We start from the raw sequence: 14,251 nt of genomic DNA on the forward strand, positions 1-14,251 counted from the left end.
TATGCATGTTTTTCTTTTTGCACTTCCAGCTTTTGACCAGCAGGCGCTTCGAATCAGTGAGTCATTTTGCGAATTAATTCGAAGCTTCGAAAAGTTTGGATTCTCCAATCACTAATGAGAACATACTTTCACACAATCTTTTGCTATTACATATAACCAACCGCACAATTATATATCTAACAGTCATGCAACACACAACAGCCAATAATACAAGCATAGAATATCACAATGACCTTGAAAAATGAGTTTCAAAGTCACTCTGATGGTACTCTGGCTTCTAATAAGATGAACGGCTTCTTTCCAAAAGTCTGTTCTGGAAGTGCATAAGTGGCGTGCAGTTGTCTAGAGTTTTTGAACCCCTAAATGAAAATGTAAGTTGTGGTATTGGATACAGCTAAAGACAGACTAAAACGTATAGTGCATATATAAAAGTATAGTCTAGTATTAAAGTATAGATTATTTATGTGCATTAAAGTTACTGTTTTTCATTGAATATAACAGAACAAATAAAATGGCAGACGACTTCTGAACTAGTGCATACTTGAGAAACAGGGCCTAAAGCTTGTCCTAAAGATACGGTTAATTCTGCAGTTTTCATGATACATGGAATGACTCTTCTTACCCTATTCATTTTTCATTAGTCTGCATAGAGAGCATACTTTGGTCAGATCTACTTGTATCATTTATTAGTTTACTTCCTAAAATATTTAGATGTAAAGTTTTCTTGTCCAGGAATTTTATTGCATCATACATTGTGGCACTTAAGTCCTACTTAATTTTATAGTTTTAATCTCAAAGACATGACCGTTAAGTGCTTATATCCTTCAATAAGGACCCTCGTTGAAGACAGGCTGGCTTCAACTCTTGAAAGCTGTTGCTGTTGTTGATGGTCAGCAGAGGGGCTTCATACACTCTTGCAAAAAATACACTGAACCACATTGAATTTTATTGCATGCGAGAAAAATAACACTTTCATAAAATATCTTCTTTTGTGTTTCACAGAAGAAAGAAAGTCATGCATTGCTGAGTGAGAGTCATAAATTGTTGAGTAAATGAATGCATTTTTATTTTTAGATTAAGTATTCTTTTAAGGATCACCTCAGTTTAATTCAAATGATTTTTATTTAAAACGTGTAGTGCTGATGAGAGTAAACTATTAACAAAAAGCACTAAAATAGTCATTATACATTACAAGGCAATGCACTTTTTAAAAAAGAAGAAAAAAGTGAATTAATAAACATTTTTTTAAATCTTTTTTTGCACTAGTTACAAATCACAAGATTTCATCTGTATTTATTCCATATGATCTCTAGTTTTAGAATTAATGTAGTAATGTAGCTGAGGCAAAAGATTAATTCAGTACATCAAATTAATTCATACTGCTTGGACGTTTTTCCTTATATTTTTTAAACGCTGTGTTGTAAATACAATCAAGCCTCATTTACACTGCCAGTGAATAATTAACGAGAGCTGGCGACTTCTGGTGCCATGAGTAAAAGAGACCAGTGACAAAATTTGTTCATAGTGATGGTGATCGGGGGTTAGGACCGAATTCATTACACAGTTGGGCCACTTTAGTGTATGGTATCTACTAACCATCCAGTTTCCAGGTGTTAAATGTGTATTAAATATTTAAATGAAGTCATTAAGGCAAACGCACCTCCTAGCATGTCAAACTAGCTGATCATGAATCCTTTTCTACTGGTTTGATCTTGATGTGAATTCCGTTGAGTGATCTGAGCACGACTTGAGGGATCATCTTGGGGATGTGCTGGGGGTCTTTAATCAGCCGGTATTTCTTCAGTGTCAGCGCCACTGCGACTTTCATCTCATTCATGGCAAAGTTCTGTCCGATGCAGTTTCTGTAATCAAATACACATTAGAAGCTTCATTAGTTGTTTATCCATAACTGTTACATCATTTTTTCTTTAAATAAGCACAGTAGCAAATATGTTTGCATTAGTACTGAGAACTAAACATTCGATCAAAAACACTTGTGAACAACTCTTTTGGATATATGGATATATATATTTTTAATTTGACCTGTTTAAAAAGTGCACTTAAGTAGACTTTCATTTCATTAATAATATATTATCTACAAGTACAGTTAGATATAAGATATTTTTTTTTTATGTAAGGTTTGAAGTACACTGCAAGTGCACATTCGGTACAATTAAGCACATTTCTTTTTCACAAGCATAGCCAACTTAGTAAATCTCTTCCAACAAAATCATTGTCAAAAGGACCTGCTTTATCAGCTGCTTTATAGCTGTTTGCTCTAATCAGAGTTGAATTGAGGTCAAAGACACAAACGCATCAAGCTGCAGGCATGCAATGGAAGAGTTCTGTTCTTCATGCAATCATTTTCCATAAAACGGCAGTTCATAGTGACATGTGTTAAACTACTGGAAGGACAAAAGACCCCATGCATTTATCATGAACGTAGTCCACAAGAGAAGTGTGCAACTTTCTAAGTCTTGAAATACTAGCCTTCTGTGACGAACAGAGCAAAAGTTGTGATTCACTCAAAATCTTCCCATATGCATGCATGCAGATACCAAAAGTGATTCTGATGGCACATACTTGCTTCTTGCAATTTTTTTTTTTTTAATATGCAGAATGACAATTGAGCAGAGGGGAAGATGTTTTGTGAATAATGACTTATATAGTAGTAGTACTGTAGTAAACAAACTCAAATTTAAGCACAGAAGAGTCAGGGCTACTATCATTGCAATTTCATATTTTTTGAAGCTTGACAAAGTGGTTATTATGAACTGTCATTGTACAGAAATTAGTACCTTGAAGAATCTTCCTTTTCTGTTCAATAGAAAAACTTTTTCAAATTCTGACATTTTTCCTCACAATTTGGACTTTTTTTCTCAGAATCATAATTGTGAGATTTAAACTCAGAATTCCAAGATATAACGTCGGAATGCTGAGCCCAAAAGTCTAAATTATGAGGATTTAAAAAACAAATCAGCATTGCCAGCATAGCCAAGTCTTGTTGCTGTTTGCTCTCATGAGGGTTGAAATGAGGTCGGAGGAGCCACAGACGCTCCAAACTCCAAACCAAAGAGCAGCTCTGGTCTGTGTGGCTGAAATGTGAGCGAATGACCCACTTGCTAAACCGCTCATGTCTCTTTAACAAACCTGGGTCCAGCAGAGAAGGGCACAAACGCATGCGGCGACCTATTAGCAACGTTCTTCGGCAGAAACCTCAACGGATCATATACCTGTAGACAACACAACATATTAAATACATTTAGAAATAAAATTATTATTTTAATGAAAATAAAACATCAAAGACTTTTTTTAAATACATTGTAAAAATTGGTAACCGGCAATTGTTACCTTCTATGTCTAGTTGATTTAAGCCATATAATTTGGGTTATTTCTGACTTGAATAAAACCAGTTCATGATGTTATTATTTCAGTGGCTTTTTAAATATATTTATATATACACAAACATTATAATACTACATAATATTATGAAGTCTTATAATATTGTCCTGTGATGAGGAATATTACAAACATAAAATATAAGGTTTATGATTAAAATATGATTTTTTTCATAAACCACATAAAATATAATCTTCCATTGTTTTGCAGATGTGTATTTCAATTATATTACAGTGGGGTCCAAACTGAGGAGTACAAAATTATATTTAAATTTGGAAATAATTTATTATTTAGATAAATTGTTTTTAGATTAAATCTATGAAAATATGTCTATGATTTCACTATTTCTAAAGAACTAGTCAGATGTGAGTAAATGATTGTCATTGATCATGTGACTCTTTGTGCAGATGGTCATGACATCTCAAATCAGGCTGGAAAACATGATCATCAGGGTGTTAATGCAGCTCCAGTGCATTCAAATAAAATACAAACAGTAAATACAAAGACAGTGTTTGTTCATTTTCACTTAAAACTGTTTTTCTGCTAAATATTTTGTAATAAAAAAAACTAACCACAATTATATGCAAATGGTGCACTTTCACAACTTTGGACTCCACTGTAAACACTCCTTTTTAAAATGATTATTTTCCAGTAATTATTCAGTTTTAACTGAGCTGTGTTATGTAATGAGTGATATTTCTGATATAAAGAATGCACAAATACATATGGATTCTCCCAAACTGAGGCGTTCATGTGGATCCCGTAAATGCTAACTCCAATGGTACAACCTGTGGAAGAGTAAAGCAGTGTTTTAAGGCATGCACAGTGATGTATTCAGCCTGCAGTACATTCACTGTTTTGTGATGAACTGATAACATTCGGTGTCATATGCCAAGCAACTGAACAACAAGCAGCCAGGTTAATGTTTGATCAGATGTTCTCTGAGTTAGAGGTCATCATATCTGTTTGTAGGTGAACAGGGCATAAAGCAGTGGCAGCAGTCTGTCAAACTTCATACTCACTGGAGACCATTAAGTGAAATATTATATCAATGACAGCCTTTGCAAGTGTGTCCATGTTGGCTAATGCTGTTGTTTTTCACAAAATGTTTGGGGTTTTATGTCTAATGCATTTGGGGAAACTATATGGTCCCTTTTTTGACCAGTAATGGACTTGATCATCCAGAAATGTAGATTCTGTCATCAACTCATTTTCAAGTTGCTCTAAAAATGTCTTCTTGCAAAGAAATTGAATGGTAACCAATGACTATGTGCTTCAAAAGGACAAAAAGTGCCATAAAATAAAAGTAGTATGTGCACTTTTTTAGTCTTACGATAGATTTGTGTGAGGAACAAACTGAGATATCAGCCTACCTTCAGGTACAGTCCGTCCATCAAAGAAAGTCAAGGGTTTAGTCAACTTTCGTGATATTCCCGGGACAGGAGGGCAAAGCCGCAGGGATTCTTTAATGCACATTGTGGTATAAGCAATTTTATTGAGGTCTTCCCTGAAACATTAGTAGAGAAGAACAGTCTCAGAGAAATATACAGTGAATATGGCATTACCAGTGTCTGAAACTATTTGCTAGTTGTAACATTAGTGTGCAGGATTTCTAATTGTTATGTAGATGCTCATGAGAGCAATGAAATCAAGGTGTAATGAGTGGGATTTCAGTTGATGTGCTATGCATCTGTAAAGTCTGAACATAGTTGAGTCATTTGGCCTCTGTAGTGTATACTGTATATAGATTAAACAAGACAAAAATATCGACTTTGTCAGTGTTTTTTTGCTGTGAAATGCTTTGATTCTTAAATCGAAACGAGATACAATACCTGCCAATTAAAACATTTAATTCATTGCATTATTAATTTCAAATATTTATTTTCAGTGAATTTTCTGGAGGGAAAAAAATGTATTTATATATACCAGTTAAAAAATGGTTTTAAGTAAGTTATTTCTATCTTTTGCTGTAGTTTTGTCTGGCAATAGGCAGTGCTCCACACAGAGATCTGATCTGATCATCATCAGTCTGTCTGGAATGACATGAACAAACTGAGACAGACTAAATCCAGAAGAACTGTGTCTCCCAGATGCTTCAAGAAACCTACCTGCAAAGCTACAGTGCTGTTCAATGTTTTAGGCACTTGTGTAAAAATGCTGTAAAATGAGGATGCTGTCAAAAATAATGTCATACATAGATTTTCTTTATCAATTAACTTCTATAAACTAAATTAAATCAAAATTTGGTGTGAGCATCCTTTGTGTTTAAAGCAGCTGTTGCCCTCGATGCACTTGAGCATAATTTTTCAGGGAGCTTTGCTTGAAGCGTCTTGGAGATGTTGCCACAGTTCTTCTGTCTCTAGTCTGTCTCAGTTTGTTCTGTTTCTTCATGTCATTCCAGACAGACTGATGAAGATCAGATCAGATCTCTGTGTGGAGCACTGACTTTTTTTACTTGCATTACTTATATGTTACATTAGTTTCTGCTGTTGTATCCAAATTGGTATCGAGAATTGTGAAATTTCACTGACATCAAAAAATTTGATACCTTGGCAACCTTATTTCCAGCAAAATGTACAGTACTCAATATTTGTCACTTTATTAGGTACACCTGTTCAGCTGCTTGATAATGCAAATATCTAATCAGCCAATCTCATGGCAGCAACTCTATGCATTTAGGCATGTAGACATGGTCAAGACGATCTGTTGAAGTTCAAACCGAGCATCAGAACGGGGGGAGAAAGGTGATTTAAGTGACTTTGAACACGGCATGGTTGTTGGTGGTCTGAGCATTTCAGAAACTGCTGATCTACTGGGATTTTCACGCACAACCATCTCTATGGTTTATAGAGAATGGTCTGAAAAAGAGATAATATCCAGTGAGCGATAGGAAACTAAGGCTACAGTTTACAAACGCTCACCAAAACTGGACAAGAGAAGATTGGAAAAATGTTTTGATTTCTGTTCTAGGTATCTAGATGATAGTGTCAGAATGTGTCATAAACAATATGAAAGCATGGATCCAACCTGCCTTGTATCAGAGGTTAAGGCTGTTGCTGGTGGTATAACTGATATTTTCTTGGTGCACTTTGGGCCCCTTAGTACCCATTGAGCATCATTTAAACACCACAGCCTGCCTGAGTATTGTTGCTGACCATGTCCCTTTATGACCACAGTGTCCCATTTTGAGATGCTACGTCCAGCATGATAACACACCATGTCACAAAGCTCAAATCATCTCAAACTGGTTTCTTGAACATGACAATGTTTACTCAAATGCCCTCCACAGCCACCAGATCTCAATCCAATAGAGCACCTTTGGGATGTGGTAGAACAGGAGATTCAATCAATGACAAATCTGCAGCAACTGCGTGACCATATCATGTCAATATGGACCAAAATCTTTGAAGAAATTTTCCAGAACCTTGTTGAATCTATGCCATGAAGAACCGAGGCAGTTCTGGAGGAAAAAGGTGGTCCAATCCAGTGAGTGTATCTCGCTATTGTGAAAAAAGCTGCTTCATATAAGATTCTAGTCACATCGCCCACTCCTAATCATGTTAAATGATCAGCATTACAATATTGACCAAAATAATCATTATAATCAAGCAGCCATATATGTTACTGTGACTTAAATAAAATGTTCCCAAGATCATACCACTATTACCAACCCAGGAGCCTACACTCCACATCAACTGTCCAACTCAAAGTCACATGAGTAATTACAGTAGTGACAGTACCATTCCACTGTGTCTTTCCCATCCAGAACCTGCAGGATCTCCTCTCTGCACTTCTCCTGGTGCTCAGGGTTACAAGCCAGATTGTAGAAGATCCAAGATATTCCACTGGCTGTGGTGTCATGGCCTTCAAACATGAATGTGTCCACTTCAGCCCTGATATCTTCATCCGCCAAACCCTGCTCATGCTCGTCCTATGAGCGACAACAAAAATCTCTAACATCAGTGATAGATGATACAATGGCACTATGCAATATGTAACAAAATACCAGCTATTTTCATTGATTTTCATTAAATTTAAGAATTGTGTAAGTGCTTGAGAATATCATACTCGGGCAGACAGAAGAATATCCAAAAAGTCCAAATATCGTTTGTTTTTAACAATGCCCTGTTCCTTCTCAATCTTCAAGACTTCTTTCCTCTTTCTGATAACTTCCGCTAAAAAATATTAAGAAATTGAAATGACATGATAGCTTTATAGCTTCGCTTGTTACAGATTTACACCTCCGTTAAAAAATTTGGGGTTATGAGATTTTGTAATGTCTTTGAAAGTAGTCTCTTCTGCTCACTAAGGCTGTATTTATTTGATTAAAAATACAGTAAAACTGAACAATTTTCAATGTGAATATGTAGTAAAATGCTATAGTAAAATGTATTCCTGTGATGCGCAGCTGAATTTTCAGCATCATTACTCCAGTCTTCAGTGTCACATGATCTTCAGAAATCATTCTAATATACTGATTTACTGCTCAAGCTGTGTAATATTTTTGTGTAAACTGCTCCATTTCGATTCTTTGATGAATAGAAAGTTCAAAACACAGCATTTATTTTAAATAGAAATCCTTTACTGCCACTTTTGATCAATTTAATGCAATTCAATTCTTGCTGAATAAACGTTCTAAAATAATAATATAATAATAATATAATAATAAAAAGAATAGAAAACATCATACTGACCCCAAACTTTTGAACGGTAGTGTACAACCTGAATTCCGGAAATGTTGGGACATTTTTTAAATTTGAATAAAATGAAAACTAAAATAATTTTAAATCACATGAGCCAATATTTATTCACAATAGAACATAGATAACATAACTAATGTTTAAACTGAGAAATTTTACAATTTTATGCACAAAATGAGCTCATTTCAGATTTGATGCCTGCTACAGGTCTCAAAATTGTTGGGACGGGGGCATGTTTACCATGGTGTAGCATCTCCTCTTCTTTTCAAAACAGTTTGAAGACGTCTGGGCATCGAGGTGAGTTTCTGGAGTTTTGGTGTTGGAATTTGGTCCCATTCTTGCCTGATATAGGTTTCCAGCTGCTGAAGAGTTCGTGGTCGTCTTTGACGTATTTTTCGTTTAATTATGCGCCAAATGTTCTCTATAGGTGAAAGATCTGGACTGCAGGCAGGCCAATTCAGCAGCCGGACTATTCTACTATGAAGCCATGCTGTTGTGTAATAGCTGCAGTATGTGGTTTTGTATTGTCCTGCTGAAATACACGTCATCTGGAGGGGAGCATATGTTGCTCTAAAACCTTTATATACCTTTCAGCATTTATAGTGCCTTCCAAAACATGCAAGCTGCCCATACCGTATCCACTTATGCACCCCCATACCATCAGAGATGCTGGCTTTTGAACTGAACGCTGATAACACGCTGGTAGGTCTCCCTCCTCTTTAGCCCGGAGGACACGGCATCCATGATTTCCAACAAGAATGTCAAATCAGCCTTGGCCCACAGGGCACGACAGCGCTTCTGGACCATGTTCACATGTGGCATCCTTTTTGCATGATAGCGCTTTAGTTGGCATCTGCAGATGGCACGGCGGTGTTTACCGACAGTGGTTTCTGGAAGTATTCCTGGGCCCATTTAGTAACGTCAATGACAGAATCATACCGATGAGTGATGCAGTGTCATCTGAGGGCCCGAAGACCACAGGCATCCAACAAAGGTCTTGTCCCTTACGCACAGAGATTTCTCCGGTTTCTCTGAATCTTTTGATGATGTTATGCACTGTAGATGATGAGATTTGCAAAGCCTTTGAAATTTGATGTTGAGGAACGTTGTTTTTAAAGTATTCCACAATCTTTTTACACACTCTTTCACAGATTGGAGAGCTTCTGTCCATCTTTACTTCTGAGAGATTCTGCCTCTCTAAGACGTACCTTTTATGTTCAGACCTGATGTCAATTAACTTAATCAGCTTTTTTTCAGCCCTTTGCTGCACCCGTTTCAACTTTTTGAGACCTGTAGCAGGCATCAAATTTGGAATGAGCTCATTTAGTTGATAAAAGTGAAACATTTCTCCATTTAAACATTTCTTATGTTCTCTATGTTATATTGTGAATAAAATATTGGCTCATGTGATTTGAAAGGGTAACACTTTATTTTGATTGTCCACTTCAGACATTCTACTAACAGTAAGTAACTTTGTAACTCCATGTCAATTAGAGTATTAGTAGACTGTCAGCTTAATATCTTCTAACACTTTATTTTGATGGGTCCACGACATACAACATACTGAGTATGAGAAACTTTGCAAGTATATGTGAACTTATTCTACTAACACTAAACCTACCCTACTGAGAGTTAGTAGACATGTAGTTGCAAATTAATGAGAATTAGTTAACAAGTAGTTGACTTGTAGTTACAAAAGTTACTTATAGTTAGTAGAATGTGTAAAGTGTAACCTTTGAAAGTCTTTTAATTTTCATTTTATTCAAAAAAAGTCTCAACATTTCCGGAATTCGGGTTGTATATTCTGGTTTAACTAAGATACATAAGCACATGTGTATATAATAATAGCCCATGAGCAAGCCCAGACTATGTAGTCTATGGAGTTTCATAAAATATATATTTTATTATAATATATTTGAATTATGATTTTGACCATAATTCAGATGGTCTAAATCACAATTATAGTTAAACTAATCGTTGCATGGTTGGGCCTGCTCATGAGGTGCATGACTGTGGCTTAGCAAAGAAACGACACCTGTATGATTGTGTGCTATTCTGGCCGCCTTCCTGAATTTGTATCCATGTGGACTGAGATGAAATATGGCCTCGCTGTGGTATGGAAACATTCTGAACCTGACGTTCACCATGTGGCAGAGGTCATACACCGCCTGGATGTACGGGTTGGTCCCACTACAAACAGATCAGCAAGGTTACACTGAAAGGTGACGGATGTGAACTACAGGATGAGGTAAAGGAGTATGAACTGACCTATCTGTCTGACAGTTGCTGTTACAGCTGAACGCACATTTCATGATGCTGTCCAGCGTCATCAGACTTACATGCTTAAATAGTTCAAATGACTCTCCTGATTTGGCATAAACTTCCCACTTATCCTGAAAGACAGAAAAATAAACGACTGAAACTTTAACCAAAACACAGCCAGCTTTTTAAATAATTCTATAAATGATTCAAGTAGTTTAAGTGTATCATGTCACCCAGCAACACTGTAAAAAATTATACGATCAATAAGTCATAGAGGCATTTGCTTTTCCATTGCTTGAACTCATCAATTTCAACTTAATTTTTTAGAACGTTTTACAAGACTCTGTTTTTAAAACTGAAGTGTAAGGCGATTTTTTTAAACAGTGAATAAGAAATTACAAAAATAATGACTGTTGTCAAACGGGTTTCTCAAAATATCATTTGATCATTGGACAAACAAATGTGACCCTGGACCACAAAACCAGTCAAAAGGGTACATTTTTTATACATAATTTGAAAGCTGAATAAATAAGCTTTCCATTGATGTATGGTTTGTTAGGCCAAATAGGACAGTATTTGTATAAATACAAATAGATACAACTATTTGAAAATCTGGAAACTGAGGGTGAAAAAATCCAAATATTGAGAAAATTGCTTTTAAATGAAGTCCTTAGCAATACATGTTACTTATCAAAAATTAATAATTACAGTAGGAAATTTACAAGATATTTTCATGGAAAATGATCTTTACTTAATATATATCCTAATGATTTTTGGCATAAAAGAAAAATCTATAATTTTGACCCATACAATGTATTTAGGCTATTGCTACAAATATATCCATGCTACTTAAGACTGGTTTTGTAATCCATTGTCACAAATAGTCCTGCCCCAATATTACATAATTGGTTGTGAAAATGTTGCTGCTTCGGGTTGGTTGAGATGATAAAAGAAGCAGAGAAATTTTTGCAGCAGTCTTACAGTTGTGCACATTAAGCTGGGACAGGATAAACTGTTTTAACATAAAGTTTGAGTAAATAATGACATTTTAGATTTTTGGGTCACATACAAGCATGACTTTGGTTGAATCAGAAACAAGTTTCACATAAGGCTTCAGAACATCATAATGGAAACCAGGAGTGAGAAGCCGTCTGTGCCGAAACCACTTCTGTCCAGTAGACACAAGCAAGCCATCGCCTGAGGAGACAGTCAAGAGCTACTCTAGTGATAATAGAATGCCATGGTGAAAATGAATGATGGTAAAAATGACATTTATGGACATTGTTAATGGATAAATTAAATAATCTAGAGTGTGAGAAATTTTTTTTTTTGAAAAAAAATTAATTTTACTTGTGATCTTACCTAACCAAGGGATGAAAAACTTGTATGCATAATCATCTTTGGGTTCTGAAAATAAAGCAAGAAAAACAATTCTGGTTTTGGTTGTTAATATTTGAGAAAGAATGAGCCTGTAATATAAATCTTGTCAAACGGATGAGCACCTGTAGTGGTGAGAAGGCTCTTCACATAGGATGGGTGGTGGATGTTCAGAATGGACAGTGACGGGCCAAACCACAGCGGAAAGGCAAAGGGATACTGTCCACTCCACTTCAAAATCTTTTCCAAATCATGTCCATCCTGGTGAAACTACGAATATAAAATCTGTGTAACTGCTATGGACAATAAAACACGTTTCAAGAACAAATTGCGCTCTCAATTTATTAATTTCACAGGAATTCTTCCAACTGCTGCTGAAGAATGTGAATGCAATGCAAGGCTGTTGGGTTTATTGCTGCACAATATAATTATGTAATTGTTTAGTTGCAGTGAATAGACAAGGGCTCAGGGCTTATCCCTCGAAGATAACCAGGACAAATGCCTATACTGTGTAGTATCACTGCAATTAAGCGATTTTTCAAAGTTGGAATTCAAACTAAAATTACTGGAGAAAGTTTTACAAGAAAATATAACTTTTATAAATAATTTTGAAAATTACCAACAATTTCTGAGTGAAAGTTGTTTCTACACTAATTATTTTTTCCACTGTACTCATGAATAGACTGTTTAAAATGGCAACATAACATAACCGTGACAACTTGCACCGACCTAACAGTCATATGCATCAAATATTGCCCAAAAGATATAGTTACATTTTTAGTAGGATAAAACTCAAAAGTTATTCTAATTAAATAACAGATGTTCGAAAGCAACAGAAAAAGCACGATTGGACTACATGGACTCCAAAGCTTAGCTACAGAGACAGCCACTGTTTATTCTAGCTGTGGTTGTGTTGTTTACCTCCTTGACGTGTCCGATGAGCCAGTGTGCAGGTGGCCCTGGAAAAGGCTCCATAGTTCGAATCCCTCTTCTCCTCATAACCAGTAATTTAACCACTATCGCCAAACACACAAGCACGGGGAGTGCAAAGACATGAGTCATGGAGAGCGACCCCAAACTCAACAGGAAACTCGCGTAAAGCTGCATAACGTGAGGAGCCTGTCTGCTCGGGCTCCGCTGACACTGAGCTAGATGTGGGAAGAGGAAATGATAAGAGAGAGAGAGAGAGAGAGAGACAGGGGGGAGGTTCTGGACTTTCTTCTGGACAAAACAAACAACCTTTTATACTACAAGAAATAAAGACTTCTATCAGGTTTCCTGAGAGCTAACTTCCCTCAGGTAACTTGCAAAATGTGTATTATCACTGAATCTTATTTTAATTTTTTTACCTTTAACTTAATTTGGATAACAAAAGTAGCCTATTTTAAGTGTGTACTAAAATATACGTCAAATAATTTTTAATGAAACGTATAAGTAATGTATTTTTTTAATTTATAGGCTATTTTTAGTAACATTTGTAATGAAGGCGAAAATAAAAATTCATGCAAAATAAAAGTTACAATTATAATCAAGTACTTTATATGTAGGCTACTTAAGTATGCTAGTCAACGCATCAAAATATGCATAATTGTATAAAGCACAACAAAAGATTATTAAAACATGATTTAAAATGTACTTTGAGTTCATTTTTAAATGTGATACTATTGCAAAGTGCACTTTTTAAATGTATACTTTTAAGTACACTTAAGTGACTTTTCATTAATATTACATTATTTGCAAGTACACAGTTTTTAAGAATTTAAGACGCTTACCATTGAAAGCACACTAACAAGGGGATCCTTGAACTTGTTTATTCTGCAAATAAACTTCCATCTCAGGGCAAATAACGCTGCCAAATACACTTTGCAATAATAATAAAATGAATCATTAAGCTATCAACATCATTATATAATGCTTCTCAGAGCAGAACTTTGTTAAGACATAATTAAATGTAATTATATCTTGATGTTGTACATTGTACAGTGTTATAATGTTCGATGCTATTCATTTAAAAGTGTTATCAGAATGAACTGAGTTTTTTTACACACTCGTTCATTCACTCATGAATAGACAAACATAAAGACCAAGAGTCTAACAGCAGAGCAAACTGTTTTATAAGTAAGTTTCTATAAGTCTATAGCATTATCTGATGCACCAAAGCAATCCAGACACCTCTGATGTGGCAGAGAATTCATCTGAATTGTTCAGTTGTCTGCTCACTCACAATGCTGCACTTAAGCTGTCGTGTCTTCTCTTCTTCCAGCTGATGATTCTCTTGATGTTCTGGCGTCCTGGTGTCTCTATGAGCCTGTGATAGGTCTGCATCATGCTGAGGGCACGAGAGCTGCCCGCACACACCCGAGCCTTCTGCAGCCTGTCCACCGACTCCAGATTACACGCAATCTCATACGCACATCCAAAATGTTCATGAGCGCCATCATACTGCTTCTGTGTACGGAAATAAACATGCAGATACACAGGAATCCTAAAACTCTATAAACACTCCTAAAATG

The 14,251-nt window shown here is 35.8% G+C and overlaps 1 protein-coding gene across 1 annotated transcript; it reads right to left on the bottom strand.

The window, feature by feature from the left end:
* Positions 1 to 924: 924 nt before the first annotated feature.
* On the bottom strand, positions 925 to 12,897 carry cyp4t8 (cytochrome P450, family 4, subfamily T, polypeptide 8). Its single transcript, XM_079430527.1, has 12 exons — positions 12,660 to 12,897; positions 11,864 to 12,008; positions 11,724 to 11,768; positions 11,431 to 11,558; positions 10,368 to 10,492; positions 10,135 to 10,289; positions 7,468 to 7,574; positions 7,140 to 7,330; positions 4,773 to 4,906; positions 4,123 to 4,187; positions 3,151 to 3,233; positions 925 to 1,862 (listed from the first exon to the last, which is right to left on the bottom strand). Exons 1-12 carry the CDS (start codon positions 12,843 to 12,845, stop codon positions 1,685 to 1,687), a joined length of 1,542 nt encoding a protein of 513 aa, XP_079286653.1. The 5' UTR covers positions 12,846 to 12,897; the 3' UTR covers positions 925 to 1,684.
* Positions 12,898 to 14,251: the final 1,354 nt, after the last annotated feature.

Source organism: Barbus barbus, assembly GCF_936440315.1.
Source record: "Barbus barbus genome assembly, chromosome: 12".
Lineage (NCBI taxonomy): Eukaryota > Metazoa > Chordata > Actinopteri > Cypriniformes > Cyprinidae > Barbus > Barbus barbus.

Excerpts from the sequence above, each read along its gene's own strand:
- cyp4t8 (XM_079430527.1), bottom strand. The coding sequence starts at position 12,845 with ATGCAGCTTTACGCGAGTTTCCTGTTGAGTTTGGGGTCGCTCTCCATG. Across the intron at positions 7,575-10,134 it reads AATAGCACACAATCATACAG|CGGAAGTTATCAGAAAGAGG; the intron begins GTGTCGTTTCTT and ends AATATTTTTTAG. Across the intron at positions 4,907-7,139 it reads GGGAAAGACACAGTGGAATG|GGAAGACCTCAATAAAATTG; the intron begins GTACTGTCACTA and ends CTAATGTTTCAG.